Consider the following 21,276-nt stretch of genomic DNA (forward strand, 5'->3'; position numbering starts at 1 on the left):
AAAATGAAAAATGAATAAATCCTCGATATTAAATATTTTCTGTCTCGCGATCGCGAAGTACAACTTTCCACTGCCCAAAAATTACCCTACGTGATCGCGAACTCCATCACGCGGACGCGAATCACAACTTTCTCAACCTTACGCGATTGCGGACAACCATGCGAACGCGAACGTAGCACAACGCGTGAAACATTCAGCTCCCTTCTTTACTCTATACGAACGCGACTTAATCCACGCATTCACGTAGCACTGCTGACCATTTGCTTCGCGATCGCATAGCACAAAAATCTCTGCTGCCCAATTAAGACTACGCGATCGCGGACCTTTTCACGCGATCGTGTAGAAGGAAACCAGACAGTGCACCAGAAAACTTCAGCAAAAATACCAAGTCCAAAATTTATTCGTTAAGCATCCAAAACTCATCCGAGGCCTTTGAGACCTCAACCAAATATACCAACAAGTCCTAAAAAATCATAAGAACTTAGTCGAAACCCAAATCGCATCAAATAATGATAAAAACGCGAATCATACCCCAATTCAAGCCTAATGAAACTAAGAAATTTCAACTTCTACATTCGATGCCAAAACCTATCAAATCAAGTGCGATTGACCTCAAATTTTTCACACAAGTCATAAATGACATAACAGACCTATATAAATTTCCAGAATCGGATTCCGACCCCGATATCAAAAAGTCAACTCCCTGGTCAAACTTCCAAACTTAAATTTCTGTTTTAGCCATTTCAAGCCTAATTTAACTACGGACCTCCAAATAATTTTTCGGACACGCTCCTACGTCCAAAATCACCATACGGAGTTATTGGAATCATCAAAATTCTATTCCAGGGTCAACCTTTACACATAACTCAACATCCGGTCAACCTTTGCAACTTAAGTTTTTATCTTGAAGACAAAGTGTCTCAATTCATTTCAAAACCTCACCGGACCCGAACCGACTAGCCCGGCAAGTCACATAACAACTATAAAGTATAAAAGGAGCAGTAAATGGGGGAAACAAGGTTACAACTCTTAAAACGATTGGTCGGGTCATTACAACACTTGAATTGTGATTTACGTATTGTGACCATGCCACGGAACCGTACCCATGGCCACGATGATTTATTATTAATCGCGCCTAGAGCAAACTATGAGTATTCATAAATTGTTTTTTTCTTGAATTTGAGATTATTGTAAGGTCATGAGTTATAGATATAGAGTTGTAATGAGCTCTTTAAAATATTAGCGAACTACTATGTATTATTTACAACTTAACGAGTTGATTGATCAAAACAATAATATTAATTAATCTTCGCTAAATATTGACAATACTAAAACATGCCACAACGGTAACTCACACCCAAGCAATTGTAACAAACAAAAAGGCATGACAAATCTCACGTAACATAGAATCAAGAGACCATATTCAACAATTTGAACAAAATTTTATGAGATTTACATAAACCAATGAGGCCTATATTTGAAAGCTTTAACAAACAGAAGCTATAAAAAATTGTCAGCTCAACAGCAACTAAACAATATCTTATAGGCATATAAGCTACTAATAAAACTTGAAGAAAAGAATGAACCTCAAAGCAGTAAACTTCCTTCTATATTGCTAAGGCAAATTTGTACAGAGGAGTATCGATCTATTAGCAGAAATAAGACTCCATCAACAGAACCCGGAACGGAAACCTCGTCGATGACGGAACCTCGAAACCTCGCCGTAAAACTCGAACGGTGACCTTACCTTTGACCGGAAAATACCTTAAACTAGACTCTAAATTCCGACAGAGTATTATCGTGAAAAAACTTTGCAGTTTATTGTAGCAAACAGAAGGTTTTGTGCATATTTTCTCGGATGAAACAGGGGTGTTTTGTGATAAGTGGGTTTATTATAAGGAGTTTAAGTGGTTGTTTTAGGTGCTTTTCAGCTGCTGCGTTTTTGAGGAAGGAAGACGAAGAAGACCAGGGAAGGTTGTTGTCAATGAGGAAGAAAACGAAGGAGAAAGTCGCTCGATTTTTGTTCCCTTCTCCCCAGTTTCTCTCTCGTTCTCTCGCCCCTTTTTTCCGTTTACTCTCTCTGCTCTCTCATGTTATATCGTGTGTGTGTCTCTCTTTGTTATATGAAGCTCTCACCAGATAATGGGCTTGGAGAGCAAGAAAAGAATATTAACAATCAAAAGGAAAATGCCAAAATTAAAAATTGTGATAAAAAGGAATTATGGACACGTGATACGGAGGAAAATCAATTTAGGAGGTGGGACCACTAAAAAGAATAAGAGAATTAAGGAAGCACAAAATATAGGGGGCCTTCTTTTCTTTCTTCTTTGATTTTTTTTTTCCTTTTACCTTTCACGTTCTTTGCTTCTTCTTTTTTTTTTCTTTTTTTTTTAGTAAAAATAAAAGTATTACTCCTGCTTGATTAGTATGGAAAGAAAAAAATGCTAAAGAGATACACACTTTGGAGTCCAAATTTGGTGAGATTTAGGATGGAATCGAATAGTACTCAAAATTCATTTATGAAAATTCTTAACTTAAAAAAAAAAAATAGAGTAGACTTGTTAAAATATATTTTTTGGAACCTTTTCTTTCTTTTGAAAATGGGAACACAATTAAAATATAAAATTGCGGCTGTTTTTGTCGTTTTCTAATTATCTAGTGAGGTCTACTAAAAAGTAAAATATAATCTAAAATACCTAAAAGCTATTTGAATATTAAAGGTGGTGAAAAATGAAAAAATACATAATTACCCCCTCAACCTATGACCGAAGTTCCAACTACACACATTTTTTTTACGAAAATCCTATTACCCCCCTAAACTATTCTAAAATGGAATAAATATCTCCTTGAAATGTCATAACTAGATGTTTCTTGGGAGGTGAAATACACTCGCCTGCCAATATATATATTGTTACTCTTTTATTTTCTCTCTCATTATGTTCCTTATTTTTATCTATTATTCTATTCTTTCATGACTAGTAGCAACATGACAACAATGAAGTCCAAAATTTTAATTCTCCGATATCGATTTCGGTAAAAAAATAATATTCACGTAATGATAATTTCTTTGGTCGTCGTTGCTGTGGAATTTTTAAGAAAAGAATTGTATATTTTTGAAAAGAGAGGAAAATATTTTTTAAGTTATTGTCATAATTAATTAAGTATAATATCCAATAAAAAGATGACACGCGTACATATAATCAAATTTAAATTTATTTTCTTGCTAATGCAAAGGTAAGAATGAACCAATAAAGGTTTGAAGAAAAAATACCGATCTAAAATTAAAAAATGAATTTTCAACGGAATGGTGTTGTAAAAAGAAAAGAAAAAGAAAAAGACCGGTAAGTAAATTTTTGGGCTTCTAATTCTCTTTGAGAGACGGAAACACACACACTTTGCCACGTCAGCATTTAGGGTAGGCAATAATTTTACTTTATAATAGTTCATGGGTGTAATAGAATCCTCAAAAAGGAAAGGCGTGTAGTTGGAACTTCGGTCATAGGTTGAGGGGGTACTTGTGCATTTTTCCGTGAAAAATTCATGTATGGTTAAAAATTAGGTTCTCACTGTCCTTTTTATTTTTTCCATTATATTTTGGAATTAAAAAGGAAACAAAAAAGAGGAAAATGAAATAGACTTAAAAAATTAAAAGTTAGACATATAAAAAATTAGTTTAATTGTTTGTCATATTTCTCCTTTTTATTTATGGACTAATTTATAAAATGATCACTTAATAACTCGCTAGTACTTTTTTGTGACAGCGCGAAGGTAGATAAATTAACTAGTTCTCACATATGTTGTGATTATTTCCTCGTTGCTTAATCACCTCTACTTCATTTACTTCACCTCATACTTACACACAAGCACAGATCCCTTTCATAAAACTAATGACTTATGTTAGAATGAATAACTTAAATTAAATGATCATAAGGAATATTAAAAGAAAAGGATTGAAAAAAAATCAAAGCAAATCGTCAACAATGGTACCTTGCCTTCTCTTCTATTACATGATTGTGCCTATATTCATTATGTTTTTTTTCCACTGCAAAATAATACTACCAATATTGGGATAAAATTTGATAATGGAGCCATTGATTTGTTATATAGGTGAAGGGAAATCGAGTGAGTTACGACCAAGCAGACTCAATATTGGTGGAGCCATGGGGAGGTGCTGGTGGATCAGAATGGTATTACAAGCTGAAAAGTCCCATTAAAAAAATATGGATTACTCATGGAGATTGTATAAAATCCATCATGTTCAGGACCATTAATGAACAAGGTACTACCATAGACTCACCAAATTTTGGTTGGGGTGGAGGTCGAAGAGACAAGGTAGGTTCAAAACAATTGTGGTCAACATATTTATTTCTCATGATTGGCACGTTCTTCTCAACTTAACTTGTGTCATGTCATAGGAATGAGCTTATATTTTGTAATAAAAATTTAATTATCAAGATATGAAAAATGACATTTAATTATATGTCAGCTTACCATGATAGTTTAACATCTTTTTGCATTTTCAGTGTACACAACATAAAATCTTTAGTTATATAAGCATCTTTCAAGTCAAAGATATGAACACACCATTTTCTTTCACTATAGATCCTCACTTGGGTTTAACACAAGGCCGGTAGAGCTACGGATTTAATTGAATCCCCTTCATCTAAAAATTATGTAGAAAGGGTAAATATAATTTTCTTATATATCTAAGTTAGTTGAATCCTCTCAATCCAAAGGAAGTGGCAAAGTGTCCAAATTTGCTTTAGGTCACAGATTTTGGATCCTAATGTGACATTCTTGTACTTTTTCTGAATTCTTGTCAAAATTACGAGACTCTGCTACTTATTTAACCGATTGCAATAATCTCAGGTTGTTATTGAGGCAACTCCATTGGAATATTTAACAGGCATCAAGGGGACATTTGGACGTTGTGGTAGCTATTCGGTTATAAAATCTCTATGTTTTATAACTAATGCAAAGAATTATGGACCATTTGGGTGTGAGGCGGGAACCCCATTTTCACTTGTGATGAAAGAAGGTGGAGCTATTGTGGGATTTCACGGGCGTTGTGGAGCGTATCTTGATGCTATTGGTGTTTATTTGCGGAAACTTACTCCTCCCACTTTATCAAAGGAACCTGAAGCTAAAAACATTGAGCCAAATGAACATGTGGTTGAAGAAATTGAAATCCATGACGTATGTTGTGATTATTCCCTCATTTGCTTAAGCACCTCTACTTCTTGGATTTTCTTCACCTCATACTTGCACACAAACATAGATCCCTTTCATAAAACTAATGACTTAAGTGACTCTTCTAACATCTTAAACAGAATAATAACTTTAAAAAAGGGATGATCAGAATCAGGCGATAATAAGAAATATTAAGAGAAAGGGAAAATAACAAAAAATCAAAGCAAATCGCCAACAATTGTACCTTACCTTCTCTTCCTTTACATGACTACATCTATATTCATTCTATTTCCTTTTCACTGCAAAATAATGCTACCAATATAGGGATAAAAATTTGATAATGGATCCATTGATTTAATTTGTTATGTATGTGAAGGAAAATCAAGTGAGTTACGATCAAGCGAACTCAATATTGGTGGAGCCCTGGGGGGGCAATACTGGTGGATCGGAATGGAATTACAGGCTGAAAAGTCCCATTAAAGAAATATTGATTGCTCATGGAGATTTTATACACTCCATCATTTTCAGAACCATTACTGAACAAGGTTCTACCATAGACTCACCAAAGTTTGGTGGGGATGGAGGTCGAAGAGACAAGGTAAGTCCAGAAAAATTATGATTGACATATTTATTTCTCATGATTGGAACGTTCTTTTCTAGTTAAATTTGTGTCATGTCATAGCAATGAGCTTAAATTATGTAAGAATAACAGTTAATTATCAAGACAATTAAATCAGTATATCAGATTAATCATTTAGCTTACAACCTTCAAGTTACCTTATAATGCTCTTGATATGAAAAATAACATGTTATAGATCAACTTAACATGATAGTGTGACAACTTTTTGCATCATTTTCAGTATACACAGCATAAACTTTATAGTTATATAAGCATCTTTCAAGTTAGGGGGGGTCTATCGAATACAGTGTCAGCGTACACATTACCCTGCCCAGACCCCACTTTATAGGATTATGTTGGGTTGTTGTTGTTGTAAGCATCTTTCAAGTTAAGGATATGAATGCACCTATTGATTTCGAATCCTAATGTGACATTCTTGCACCTTTCTCTGGATTCTTGTCAGAATTCCTGACTCTACTACTTATTTCACCGATATGTGATTTGCAATTATCTCAGGTTGTTATTAAGGCGTCTCCATTGGTATATTTAACAGGCATCAAGGGGACATTTGGACGTTGTGGTAGCTATTCGGTTATAAAATCTCTATGTTTTATAACTAATGCACAGAATTATGGACCATTTGGGTCTGAGGCTGGAACCCCATTTTCACTTGTGATAAAAGAAGGTGGAGCTATTGAGGGATTTCACGGGCATTGTGGAGCATACCTTGATGCTATTGGTGTTTATTTGCAGAAACTTACTCCCCCTGCTTCGGCACATGAACCTGAAGATAAAACAATTGAGCCAAATGAACCAATGGTTGAAGAAATAATTGAAACACATGACGTATGTTGTGATTATTCGCTTGTTGCTTAGTCACCTCTACTTCCTTAATTTTCTTCACCGCACACAGGCCCAGATCCCTTTCATTAAACAATTAATTTATGTTACTCTTCTGACACCTTATATAGGGATCAGGATCAGGTGATCATAAGAAAGGGAAGATAACAAAATATGAAAGTAAATTGCCAACAATGGTACCTTGCCATCTCTTCTTTTACATGACTGTATCTATATTCATTCTGTTTTTTTTTTTGGTTCACTGCAAAATAATACTACCAATATAGGGATAAAATTTGATAATGGAGCCATTGATTTAATTTGTTATGTATGTGAAGGAAAATCAAGTGAGTTACGATCAAGCAGACTCAATATTGGTGGAGCCATGGGGAGGCAATATTGGTGGATCAGAATGGAATTACAAGTTGAAAAGTCCCATTAAAGAAATATTGATTGCTCATGGAGATGTTATAGACTCCATCATGTTTAGAACCATTACTGAACAAGGTACTACCATAGACTCACCAAAGTTTGGTGGGAATGGAGGTCGAATATATAAGGTAAGTCCAAAAATATTATGGTCGACATATTTATTTCTCATGATTGGAACATTCTTCTCAAGTTAAATTTGTGTCATGTCATAGCAATAATCTTAAATTATGTAATAATAATAATAATTAATTATCAAGACAATTGAACCAACTATAGCAGCTAATTCATTTATCTTACGGCCTTCAAGTTACCTTACCAGACTCTTGATATGAAAAATCACGTTATTGGTCAACTTAATATGATAGTGTAGCAACGTTTTGCATTTTTCGTATAAACAACATAAAATCTATAGTTATATAATAAGTATCTTTCAAGTCAAAGATATGAATGCACATATTGCTTCATATTTAAGTTTGTCGGCTCCTTTGCATTGAGGGGTTTTCAACTAAGTGTCTAAATTTTCTTTAGGTCCAAAGATTTCAAATCCTAATATGACACATTCTTGCACTTTTCTGAATTCTTGTCAAAATTCCCGACTCTGCTACTTATTTAACTGTTATGTGATTTGCAATAATCTCAGGTCGTTATTGAGGCAACTCCATTGGAACATTTAACGGGCATCAAGGGTACATTTGAATGTTTTGATGGCCATTCGGTTATAAAATCTTTATGTTTTATAACTAATGCAAATAATTATGGACCATTTGGGTCTGAGGCTGGTGGAACCCCATTTTCACTTGTGATGAAAGAAGGTGTAGCTATTGTGGGATTTCACGGGCGTTCTGGGTTGTACCTTGATGCTATTGGTGTTTATTTGCAGAAACTTGCTTCTCCCACTTCAACAAAGGAACATACGGTTGAAGACATTGAAATCCGTGACGTATGTTGTGATTATTCCCTCCTTCTCTTAATCACCTCTACTTCCGTTTCTTCACTTCATACTTCAGCAAATGTTCCTGAAGCTAAAAAATTGAGGCAAATGAACCTATGGTTGAAGAAATTGAAATCCATGACGTATATACTACTTTTTCTCTTAATATCATGAATTTGATAAGTTTTGTTTCTTGTTCGATTTATTTTATTTATTTTCGATTAATTGTGACTTTATATACTAAACCAACAGATGCATGCCATGTGTCTGCACATAAATTTCTTTGTTAGTATTTTTGGTACAAATACCGAGTACGAGCAAGTTTTTGCTATTAGAGACATGTGCATTCACTATTGTATAACAAAGAATAGGAACTTATTGATAGAATTATAAACTTCTTGTTGTAAGAATAAAAAAAACAACTAAACATTATAAAGCTTATCAATCCTGGCTAGTTATGATTTTCAAGAGGTTGTGTTTATATGTTTGACAGTTACTTCTATTCATCTCTTCCTCGGAATGGTTAGAATAAATCTTTACTAAATCGTTTCATAATCTAGTAAATTGAGGGGGGTGGAGGGAACACCAGCTGAACATATTCTTTTAATAAAACACCAGTTGAACATATGCATAGTAAACCATTTTCTTGACATGCTTATTTTGGATACATAACCAGTTGCTCAAACTCTAAGAACATAATATATAGAGAATTAACCGTCTTTCATTGTGAGAGTTTGAAATAATGTTTGGTCTTTTAGCAGGTGTCATTGTCTGCTCTTCGCAAGGACATTGTCAATGTTCTGGATTTCATAGAGAGCTTAAAGAATGAAGAAAATCAAAAAGCAGTTGACGTGGATCTAATTGAAAAGCTAAAATTGGAGCTGGCAATTTTTTGTACATATGTCCAGCTTTCTTATTTAGATTTGGAAAACTTTAATTATATAATGACTCGCAGAAGACAAGAGGTTGAAACAATTTTATATGATTTTGGCTACTACATGCGGTTGAAACAAGGCATGCATCATATCCATCCTCGCCTCGTGGAGAATATGGAATATTGTATCAGCTCATGTTATCTTGCTAAATCAAGTGCCTCCATGACTGGGGAGCAGTTGGACTTCCTCCTTCTGAATCTCCATCATCTTTCCAAGTATTGGGCTGAACAACTTTCGCCATTCGTGACTGAATACGAGATTCTTCAGAATGTATGTGCCAACATAAGAGATTTCCACGGGTTGATAGTGAATGGTTGTGTTGGGCATGAGATTGTTGAACATGTCCTACCTCAGTTTCAACTAATGGCTCAGAGAGTAGGACGCTTCCATTGGGATGATCAGTTTCCTGGAGATTCTCGACTCTTCAAACTAGCACATCTACTCTTGAAGATTATTCCAATTGAACTGGAGGTTATGCACGTATGTTTTACAAATTTGAAAGCTTCAACATCAGCAGAAGTTGCACACTTTATTAAGCAGCTCCTAGAAACCTCTCCGGACATTCTTAGAGAATATTTGATCCATCTACAAGAGCACATGATAAATGTTATTACCGCTAGCACTCCAGGGGCTCGAAACATTCATATCATGATAGAGTTCCTATTAATCATTCTCACTGATGTGCCTAAGGACTTTATTTGTAATGGCAAGTTGTTTGAATTCCTAGCACGTGTTGGAGCACTCACCAGGGACGTATCAGTTATTGCTCGCGACTTAGAAGAGAAATCAAAGAAAGGAGAGAGTACCAATGAAACAAACCGTGCAACTCTAGACTTGCTCGAAAATATTGAACTCCTGAAGAGAGAAGTCAAAGATGTTTACCTGAAAGCCCCGGACTTATCTCAACTCTGCTTTCCCAGGATTGATGGACCCCTGTTCATGCATCTTCTACTTAGACACTTAAATGATTTGCTCAATTCCAATGCTTATTTAGTTGCTTTGATAAAGGAAGAAATCAGGTTGGTGAAAGAAGATCTAGAATTTCTAAGATCTTTCTTTGGGATTGTTGAGCAAGAATTGTATAAAGTTCTCTGGGCACGTGTTTCAGATGTGGCATACGAGACAAAAGATGTTATTGATTCAATTATTGTAAGAGATAATGGTCTCTTACATCTTATTTTCTCACTTCCCTTTGCCATAGAAAAGATCAATCTTTTCAAAAAAGAGATCTCAAATTTGATTGAGAAGATTCCCAAGAACATGGGCGTCATTGTTGTGAACTCTCCCAACAAGCCAGTTGCGCGTAAGTCATCAATATCTGGTAAAATAATCGTAGGTTTTGAAGAGGAGACATACTTGATAATTAAGAAGCTCACCAGTGGACCAAAAACGCTAGATGTCATTTCGATCACTGGTATGCCGGGTTCCGGTAAAACTACTTTGGCGTACAAAGTGTATAATGATAAGTCAGTTTTTGGTCATTTTGACATCCGTGCATGGTGTACAATCGATCAAAAGTATGACGAGATGGAGTTGCTGAAAAAACTTTTTAATCAAGTTGTTGGCTCATCTTCGAAATTCGGTAAGAATATTGATGTTGTTGATGAGCTACGGAAATATCTGTTTGGAAAGAGGTACCTTATAGTCTTAGATGATTTGTGGGACACTGCAGCATGGGATGAGTTGACAAGACCGTTTCCTGAAGTTGAGAAAGGAAGTCGAATTATTTTGACGACTCGAGAAACGAAAGTGGCTTTGCATGCACAACGCCACAGTGATCCGCTTGATCTTCGATTGCTAAGATTAGAAGAAAGTATGGAGTTATTAGAGAAAAGGGTCTTTGGAAAAGAAAGTTTCCCTGATGAACTACTGGATGTTGGAGAAGAGATAGTCCAAAATTGTAAAGGGCTTCCTTTGGTGGTTGATTTGATTGCTGGAGTCATTGCGAGGAAGGAAAAGAAAAGGAGTGTGTGGCTTGAAGTTCGAAATAATTTGAATTCCTTCATTTTCCAGAAAGAAGAGGACGTGATGAAGGTTATAGCATTAAGTTATGACCTTTTACCTGATCCCTTAAAGTTGTGCTTACTTTACTTTGCAAGTTATGAGAAGGACAGAGCAATTCCAGTAGAAGTTTTGAAAAGATTCTGGCGTGCCGAAGGATTTGCGGAACACACAGAGATGAACAGTGTGGAAGAAGTGATGGATGTTTATTTGGATAATTTAATTTCCAGTAGCTTGGTAATTTCTTTCAATGAGATAGGTAAAATCCGGACTTGCCAAATTCATGATCTTGTGCATGACTTTTGTTTGATAAAAACAAGAGAGGAAAAGTTGTTTGACGAGTTAAGTTCAAGTGCTCCATCATCATCTTCTTCAGATCTGATGCCACGTCAAATGAACATTAGATATAGTGAGGGGCATAAAAATTTTATCCTGTTCGATTCAAAAAATAAAAGGCATTCTGGTTATAAACACCTCTATTCTTTGAGGATAACTGGACACATATATCATGACAAAAGTCCTTATGATATATGTCACCTAAGACACTTGAGGCTTCTTAGAGTGTTGCAACTGGATAGGGTTTTTATCACGGTGAATGATTCTTTGCTGAATGAAATATGCACATTGGTTCATTTGAGGTACTTAGACATTCGTACAAAAGTTAAATCTCTGCCTTCGTCTTTTTCAAATCTCTTGAATCTGGAAACTCTGTGGGTGAGTAAATATGGACTACCCTTGGTAATATTACCAACAATTTGGAATCTTGTAAAGTTGCGAGTACTGGGCATAGATAATTGTTCTTTCTTCGATTTGGATAAGAATGAGCCAATACTGACTGCAGAGGACTCAAAGTCAGAGAACTTGAGATTAATACAGGGACTCAAACTTTCCTATTCAAAAGACACAGAGGATATTTTCAAAAGGTTTCCCAATCTTCAAGAGCTTAGATTTAATCTCAAGGAATCATGGGATTGTTCAACAGGGCGATATTGGTTCCCGAAATTGGACTTCCTAAATGAACTAGAATCTCTCAAAGTAACTTTTGAAAGTTCAAATTCAAATGATAGTGCGCTCTCTGTAGTGACAAATCGGCTTTGGGATTTTCACTTCTCTTCGAGTCTGAAAATGTTGTGTTTGCGTGAGTTTCCTCTGACATCCGATTCACTATCAACAATAGGAAAGCTGTCCAACCTTGAAGAGCTGTACCTTAAAGACGCAATCATCGAGGGGGAAGAATGGAACATGGGGGAGGAAGACACCTTCCAAAAACTCAAATGTTTGACGTTGCAGCGAATGACTCTTGCTAAGTGGGAGGTTAGAGAGGAATCCTTTCCTGCGCTTGAGAAATTACGACTGCAGCACTGTCGTAAGCTTGAGGAGATTCCGCCTAGTTTCGGGGATATTTGTTCATTAAAAAGTATCGAACTGAAGTGGAGCTCTCAACTTGAAGAATCTGCTCTGAAGATTAAGCAAAATGTTGAAGATATGATGGGAGAAGACAGGATTCAGCTCCTTGTTTATAAGTCTTGAGCACTTTTACCCTGGGAAAATATGTGAGTATATACGAACTTATTACCTCCTTCATTTCATTTTATGTGGCGGAGTTTGACCAGTGTAATTTTCTTTTGCAGAATGCATATAAGGAATACATCCAGCTTTAGAGGCTAAAGATAAATCCTCAGACATCTGATGCATTCTCCGTCCTTTTCTTCATTTTGTGGGTAAATATAATCTTTCAAATTTACCCATGCTGTTACGTATTCCAGCATTTGCTCTTTCAAATTCTTAGTCTGGTATAAATATAATCTCTTTTCTTCTTTGGCATGGCTTGGATTGTTTGCATATCATATGTTACTCCTCAAGTCCAGAAACATACATGGGATTGCTGACTCTCCGCAATGATGGGATAATATTTACTCAGATGAGAATAGCAAGAAGTAACTGAAACAAAAGGTGGGCAACTTCTGTACTATATGAAAGTTATCTTATATCTCAGCTTTTTCAAGTTTTTATATATCTTTCAAGAAATACCATCACAATCAGCTCATCGACGCAGAGTTTTAATTGTGATGCAGGCTGGTGGAATTCACGCGCAGCAAGAATCAGCCCATCGACACATTTGGAGTTGAGGCTGCTGTATCTTTGATCAAGATGTTTCAATAGGTGCTGCTGTACAATATTTGGCCTCATGTGCAGCGGCGAATCTAGGAATTTGTTCAAATTTAAAAGAAGTGAAAAAATTCCTGACAAAGGATGTTCAGTATGTGTTATATATCTCTAAAACATAATATTTTACCTATGTACACAGTGTAATTTTTCGACGAATGGTGGTCAATTGACCATCCTTGTGACCATGTGGCTTTGCCACTGCTCATGTGCAACAGTAAGCGTTATTAAAAATCCTCTTGGCCTCAGACAAATTGGTGCAAGAAAAATGTATTAATCGATAGCACTCTGTCACAGACTCACCAACTTTGGCTGCAAAAGCAAACTCATGATGTGAAAAGTTGCGAACTGCTTGTAAACTGCCCAGAAATCTCTCTCCAATGTAGGCTATTTGGGCATTCAGCTTGGGTTGAAGCCATGTTTTCTTGTTGGAAGTCACATTATGCAGTCATGTAATACGATTATCTAAAGTCTTATGCCATCCTTTTTCCTATTTTCCTGTTCCTTTCTTTTTCCTGTTCAAAGATAATCCAAGAATTTAAGTGAGCAAATGTAAAATACAACCACAACACTACGTCTTTGATATATGCTAATGAGTTCAAGTGACTGTATAACCTGCAAGTTACATGCTTGAATATAGGCGAGTACAGTGATTAAAAAGATATGAATGCAATACAATGCCATTCTCCTCATCTATTACACCAACTAAGTCCCAATCTTTCAAATAGTAATAACCAAACCTTGATGAATACTGTCAATGAACTCAAAGAATCATATAACTAACAATTACGACTCAACCTCAAGCAAGTCAAGATGGACTATATGAAACTTGTCGCTCAATTCAATATAATACCAGAGAATCATATAACCAACCACAATATTTAGGATTGATTGGCATTTGCTGCACTCTGCTGAGATAAACTGGATCTGATGCCACATGGGGTATATTTCCCAATTGCAAGTATACTTAGTCACGTTTCAAAAGAGTCGACGAAATGTAAAACATGCCTAAAATTTTAAAATGTAATGAATTCCACTTTGCCTTCAAATTTATTGATTAAAGCAATATTATCAATACACATCAAAGAATAGTCAACAGTAAAAATAGCATCTTGACAAGAGCATATAAGTAGCAGATACTATAAAAGTTCAGCAAAAGGAATTCCATTTGCATCATTTACAAGCCATGATACAAATTAATGACTTGTACACATGAATTTCCAGAGAGAATCACAACTAATATTTAACCATATATGACATAACTAATTAGTTGCTAGGAAATACATAACCGGACCATTTCATCAGAAGAACATGTTAGAAAGAGAAGAAAAACATAGCGCTACATAATGATAAAAATGTCTGCAAATAGAACATACACAATATATTAACTAACAAAATTAATAGAACTTTTTTCAATTGTGGAGTTAAGAAAATGATAGGTTTAAGTTTAAGTTTCAATGATGACAATATTATCTTATGTTATATTTGCAGGACTAACAAAAAGGAAAGAATGGAGATGCTCAGCAAGATGCGATTGCTACAGGATTCTAAATAGCAAATAATGATCAATTAGGATTCGAATAAAAATGTTGTTGCTACATCAATGGTCAATCAAGAGAAGCAAACTTATTCGTCCTCAATCAAAGGAACTGAGATTGCCAATCATGGATACTCAAATCAAGAAGCTTGCCAGCAATTATTCTGTGTCCAGAATTAAGCTCACTCCAGGCGTAAATGGCTCCTTAATTCAATCTGTGACAAGGAAAGTCACAATAAAATCTGGACTCTTCAAAGAGCAGGATTCAAAGAGGCACCATTGGGTCAAAACCCTTTTGCAAAGATCTCGTGCCTCTGATTTCGTTAAAGACTCAACGACTCTTTTCTCTCTTATAAAAAGGCTGATACTTTCAAGAAGAAGGCTTGCGCAACTACATACATTGTATTCTAAGTCCATCTACTTCTTAGTTCAAACACTGTAATCTTTAGTTATCAGTGTCTCAAAAGATAGAAAGATCTAGTAGACAAATGAGAGTTGTGTCAATTACTCAGAACTCAAGGTGCGATACTGTTCGTTGGTGGTGAACGCATTAAAACCATATGTGTTGTAACATTTTCAAAGATCTTAAGGGAACCCTTGTGACCCAAGGAAAACTGGATGTAAGTACCGCAACGGTACCGAACCAGTATAAATCGATGTGTGTTATTTACTCTTCTTTACTGCTTACTTTTATTCTGCATTGTGATCAGTCATGTCACGACCCGAAATTCCCACCTTCGGACCGTGATGTCGCCTTACATTTCACTTGCTAGGCAAGCCAACTTTAGAATAATATTATCAATTTTTAAAATAATTTTTAAATTTATTAATAACAAAGAACAATTGCGGAAGTAAATTCTTAAATATAGTGAATAATCTATAAAAATAACGGTGTCTAAATACCATCCCATAATTAGTGTCACAAGTGCACGAGATTTTAGAATAAATACAAATAAAGGTCTGAATAAATTAAAGCGGTCTGGAAACAAACACACAGCTAAAGTAAAATAGACGGGGACTTCAGAACTGCAGACGCTGTGCAGTTAAACCTCAAGTCTCCTCCGAGTAGCTGAAATCCGAGCAAGTCTATGGCACGCCGCTGGGACCAACTCCGAAATCTGCACAAAAAGTGCAGAGTGTAGTATCAGTACAACCGACCCCATGTACTAGTAAGTGCTGAGCCTAACCTCGACGAAGTGGTGACGAGGCTAAGGCGGGTCACTTACATTAACCTGAACGCAATATTAGTAATAACAACAGATAATAGAATTAAATCAGGTAACTCATTTATAATAATTGAAGCCAACTCAACAGTCATAACCAATTATCATTTCCATCAATTCCCGTTGCAGCGTGCAACCCGCTCTCACAATATATTCACATTCAATTCTGTTGCAGCGTGAAACCCGCTCCCACAATATATTCATTTTCAATCATCTCATATAATTATTTTTAATCAAGTATATATATTAACTTTTAAATAAGTCTATTGCGGCGTGCAATCCGATCCCCCAATTATTGACTTTTAATAAGTCTATTGCGGCATGCAATCCGATCCTCCAATATATCCATTTCAATCAATTCTGTTGCGGCGTGCAATCGATCTTCCAATATGTCCATTTACCAATTCTTATAGAAGAAATTTCCCTAATAAATGCAAAAATTAATATAAAATTATAAGACAACAAGCATACAATAATTATGATTTAACTATGAAACAAACAATGACAAATAGCAAATTATTATGGATATCAAGGAGAAAATAGGCAGTTTAATATTTAATATACTAAATGTCAAATAACAATTAAGACACACAATTCAAACAGCATGTGACAATTAATGCAGGAATTCAAAAATTAATATTTGACAAAGCATAGGAGAGAAATAATTATTATAATAATTATTTTATGATTTTAAAACGATTTATAATTTTTCAAGTAATTATGCAAACAATTAATTTGACGACATATAGACACTCGTTACCTCGCCTATACGTCGTTCACATGCTTTTCACATAACAAATAGTTTAAGGGTCATATTCCCTCAAGTCAAGGTTAACCACGACACTTACCCCGCTTTGTAAATTCCAATCAATTACTCGACCACAACTTTTCCTTTAGAATTTGTCTCCAAAAGTTTCAAATCTATTCATAAACAATCCAATATACTCAATACGAATTATAGGAATTAATTCCATATGAATTTACTAATTTTCCAGATAAAATTCGAAATTCATTAAAATATTCGACAATGGGACCCACGTCTCAAATTTCGGAAAAACTTACGAAATCCGAACACCCGTTCCGCTACGAGTTCAACCATATAAAAATTATCCAATTCCGATGTCAAATGGACCTTCAAATCTAAACTTTTCATTTTTGGAAGATTTTATAAAAAATCTGATTTTTTCCCCATAAATTCACGGATTCATGATATAAATGAGTATGAAATCATGAAATATAATCAATATAGGATAAGGAACACTTACCCCAATGTTTTCCCGTGAAAATCGCCCAAGAATAACCGTACCCGAGCTCAAAAATTGAAAATGGTTGAAAATGGGTAGAAACCCCATTTCTAGAACATAAATTCTATTTCTGGGATTTTTACTCATCGCGATCGCGGAAAATCGTTCGCGATCGTGTAGAACAACTTTTGCCCAGGTTTATTTTACTCTTCACGATCGCGGGAATGGCTTCGCGATCGCAAAGCACATTTTGGCTGCCCAGACTTTTAATTCTATGCGATCGCATAAATTGTCATGCGATCACGGAGTACATTTTTCCAGCCTTACGCGATCGCGTACTTACTTGTGCGATCGCGTAGCACAATTGATGTGCCTAGCTTCTGCCTTACTTCTTTCTACGCGATCGCATCTGGTCTCTTGCGTTCGCAGTGCACTGGGAGTTTACCTTCCGCGATCGCGTGCCTATCTTCGTGAACGCGAAGGGTAAAACTCACTACTTACAATTTCCACTTTGCGATCGCTGGAATGGCTTCGCGATCGCGAAGCACAATGCACCAGATGACAACAGAAGCTCAAAAACCAGATTTTCTAAGTTCAAAATCATCTCGTAGCCTATCCGAAACTCACCCGAGCCCCCCGGGGCTCCAAACCAAACATGCACACAAGTCCTAAAATATCATTCGAACTTGCTCGTGCGATCAAATCGCCAAAATAACACCTAGAACTACGAATCGGACACCAAATCAAAGAAAATTTTCAAGAAAACTTCAAAACTTCAAATCGACTCCGATTCTCACCAAATTCGGCAGACAAGTCATAAATATTATAGTGGACCTATACAGGGATCTGGAACCAAATACAGACCCGAGGTCAATAAATCCAACATCAGTAATTTCTTAAAAAGTATTAAGCTTTCAAGCTTTTAATGTTTTATCAAAATTCCATATCTTGGGCTAGGAACCTCGGAATTCGATTCCGGGCATACGCCCAAGTCCGAAATGACGATACAAACCTACCGGAATATTCAAAAAACTGATCCGGGTCCGTTTGCTCAAAATATTGACCAAAGTCAACTCAGTTGAGTTTTAAAGCTCTATTTCACATTTTAATCCATTTTACACATAAAAACTTTTCTAGAAAATTGTACGGACTACGCACGTATGTCGAGGAATGATAAATGGTGCTTTTCGAGGTCTTAGATTACATAATTACTTATTAAATTCAAAGATGACATTTTGGGTCATCATATTCTCCACCTCTAAAACAAACGTTCGTCCTCGAACGGAGTTAGTAAAAAAAATACCTGAGCTGGTGAATAAGTATGGCTATTTAATCCACATGTCCGACTCGGACTCCCAGGTAGATGCCTCTACCGGCTGACCTCTCCATTTCACCCGAACAGAAGGATAACTCTTAGACCTCAACTATCGGACCGCCAGGCTAGAATAGCCACCGACTCCTCCTCGTAAGTCAAATCTTTATCCAATTGGACTGAGCTGAAATCTAACACATGGGACGGATCACCATGATATTTCCGGAGCATAGACACATGGAAAACCGAATGAACTGCTGATAAACTAGGTGGTAATGCAAGCCTGTAGGCTACTTCACCCACCCTTTCAAGAATTTCAAAGGGTCCGATATGCCTAGGGCTCAACTTGCCCTTCTTTCCGAACCTTATTACACCTTTCATAGGTGAAACTCAGAGCAATATTTTTTCTCCAACCATGAATGCAATATCACGAACTTTACGGTCGGCATAATTCTTTTGGCTAGACTGAGCTGTGCGAAGTCGATCCTGAATAATCTTGACCTTATCCAAGGCATCCTGCACCAAATCGGTACCCAAAAACCGAGCCTCTCCCGGTTCAAACCAGCCAACTGGCGAACGACATCACCTTTCGTATAATACCTCATATGGAGCCATCTAAATGCTTGACTAGTAACTATTATTAAAAGCAAACTCCGCAAGTGGCAAGAAATGATCCCAAGAACCTCCAAAGTCTATAACACAAGCGCGAAGCATATCTTCCAATATCTGAATAGTGCGCTCTGACTGTCCGTCTGTCTTTGGATGAAATGTTGTACTCAACTCCACCCGCGTGCCTAACTCACGTTGTACAACCCTCTAGAAATGTGAGGTAAACTGCGTACCTCGATCTGAAATAATAGACACGGGCACACCATGAAGTCGGACAATCTCACGAATGTAAATTTTAGCTAACCTTTCTGAAGAATAGGTAACTGCCACTGGAATGAAATGTGCTAATTTGGTTAACCTGTCCACAATGACCCAAACTGCGTCAAATTTTCTCTGAGTCCGTGGAAATCCAACAACAAAATCCATAGTGATACGCCCATTTCCATTCAGGAATTTCTAACTTCTAAAGCAAACCACCAGGTCTCTGATGCTCGTACTTAACTTGCTGACAATTCAGACACCGAGCTACATATGCAACTATATCCTTTTTCATTCTCCTCCACTAATAATGTTGCCGCAAATATTGATACATTTTGGCGGTACTTGGATGAATAGAATACCTGGAACTGTGTGCCTCTTCAAGAATTAATTCACGAAGCCCATCCACATTAGGCACACAAATACGACCCTGCATTCGCAGAACTCCATCTTTCCCTACAACAACCTGTTTGGCATCAATGTGCCGCACCGTGTCCTTAAGGACAAGTAAATGAGGATCATCATACTACCTCTCTCTGATGCGCTCATATAAAGAAGACCGAGCAACTGTGCAAGCTAGAACCCGACTGGGTTCTGAAATATCTAACTTCACGAACTGATTATCCAAAGCATGAACATCTTCAGCTAATGGACTCTCACCAACCAGAATATACGCAAGACTTCCCATACTCATAGCCTTTCTACTCAAAGTATCGGCCACCACATTGGCCTTTCCGGGGTGATACAAAATGGTGATATAATAGTCTTTTAACAACTCCAACCATCTTCTCTGCCTAGAATTAAGATCATTTTGTTTGAACAGGTACTGAAGGCTACGATGATTAGTAAATACCTCACACGAGACACCGTAGAGTTAATGCCTCCAAATCTTCAGCGCATGAACAATGGCTGCCAGTTCTAAGTCATGGACATGATAATTCTTCTCGTGAACCTTCAACTGCCACGACGCATATGCAATCACCCTGCCATCTTGCATTAATACTGCACCAAGCCCAATGTGATATGAATCACAATATACTGTATACGATCCTGAACTTGTGGGTAATACCAACACTGGCGTCGTAGTCAAAGCAGTCTTGAGTTTCTGAAAACTCAACTCACACTCGTCTGACCATCTGAATGGGACACCTTTCTGGGTCAGTCTGGTCAATGGGCTTGCTATAGATGAAACCCCTTCCACGAACACTGAATGTTAGCTGCCCAAAGTATGGCATAATAGGACCGTGACTCCCTGAAGCACCGGGAGATGCATGAAGTGCTGAACGAAACGGTCTAGGAGGATGACCCCAACCAAAATTACCCCTACCTCCAGACGAGGCACCACCAAAACCACCAAACTGACGAGGCCTCTTATCAGACCTCTGCCCTCTCTCCTATGCAAGAACCATCTCGATCCTCCTTGCGACATTAGCAGCCGCCTGAAAAACAATCTCACTTTCGGTCTCCTTGGCCATCTGAAGTCTGATAGGGTGAGTGAGTCCCTAAATAAACCTCCTCACTCTCTCTCCCTCCGTAGGTAGTAAAATGAGATCATGACGGGCCAAATCCACAAAACGGGACTCATACTGAGTAACAGTCATACTGCCCTACTGTAGACGCTCAAATTTCTTGCGAAATTCCTCTCTCAGTGTGATAGGGAGGAACTTCTCCAGAAATAGCTGAGAGAACTGCTCCCAGGTAAGTGCAGGCGATCCGACTGGTCGGGTCAATGTATAATCTCTCCACCACCTCTTGGCGGAACCCGTCATCTGAAATACAGCAAAATTAACCCCATTGGTCTCAACTATACCCATGTTCTGCAGTATCTCGTGGCAGCGTTCAAGATAATCCTGTGGGTCCTCAGAAGGTGTATCACTGAAGTGAACTGGAAAGAGCTTAATAAACTTATCCAGTCTCAATAAGGCCTCAAAAGACATGGCGGGCCTATCACCGGTCTGTGCCGCAACAATTGGCTGAAC

At 37.0% G+C, this 21,276-nt stretch overlaps 1 protein-coding gene across 18 annotated transcripts in view; it reads left to right on the top strand.

Annotated features, from left to right (window-relative positions):
* LOC107786447 (putative late blight resistance protein homolog R1A-4) overlaps window positions 1–13,607 on the top strand; it is a 32,114-nt gene extending 18,507 nt beyond the window's left edge. For 3 of the 18 annotated variants that reach the window (XM_075233930.1, XM_075233928.1, XM_075233936.1), the window contains 11 exons: window positions 4,108–4,332; window positions 4,870–5,196; window positions 5,567–5,788; window positions 6,326–6,655; window positions 6,781–6,846; window positions 6,988–7,209; window positions 7,722–8,021; window positions 8,771–12,501; window positions 12,580–12,669; window positions 12,817–12,901; window positions 13,024–13,607. In XM_075233930.1, coding sequence (XP_075090031.1) covers window positions 4,108–4,332; window positions 4,870–5,196; window positions 5,567–5,788; window positions 6,326–6,655; window positions 6,781–6,846; window positions 6,988–7,209; window positions 7,722–8,021; window positions 8,771–12,478 — 5,400 coding nt within the window. In that variant the 3' untranslated portion in view covers window positions 12,479–12,501; window positions 12,580–12,669; window positions 12,817–12,901; window positions 13,024–13,607. Of the gene's footprint in view, window positions 1–4,107; window positions 4,333–4,869; window positions 5,197–5,566; window positions 5,789–6,325; window positions 6,656–6,780; window positions 6,847–6,987; window positions 7,210–7,721; window positions 8,022–8,770; window positions 12,502–12,579; window positions 12,670–12,811; window positions 12,902–13,023 lie in introns of all 18 variants that reach the window. The other 15 variants (XM_075233931.1, XM_075233929.1, XM_075233933.1 and 12 more) reach the window with 12 other exon arrangements.
* Window positions 13,608–21,276: the final 7,669 nt, after the last annotated feature.

Source organism: Nicotiana tabacum, chromosome 17, assembly GCF_000715075.1.
Source record: "Nicotiana tabacum cultivar K326 chromosome 17, ASM71507v2, whole genome shotgun sequence".
Classification (NCBI taxonomy): domain Eukaryota; kingdom Viridiplantae; phylum Streptophyta; class Magnoliopsida; order Solanales; family Solanaceae; genus Nicotiana; species Nicotiana tabacum.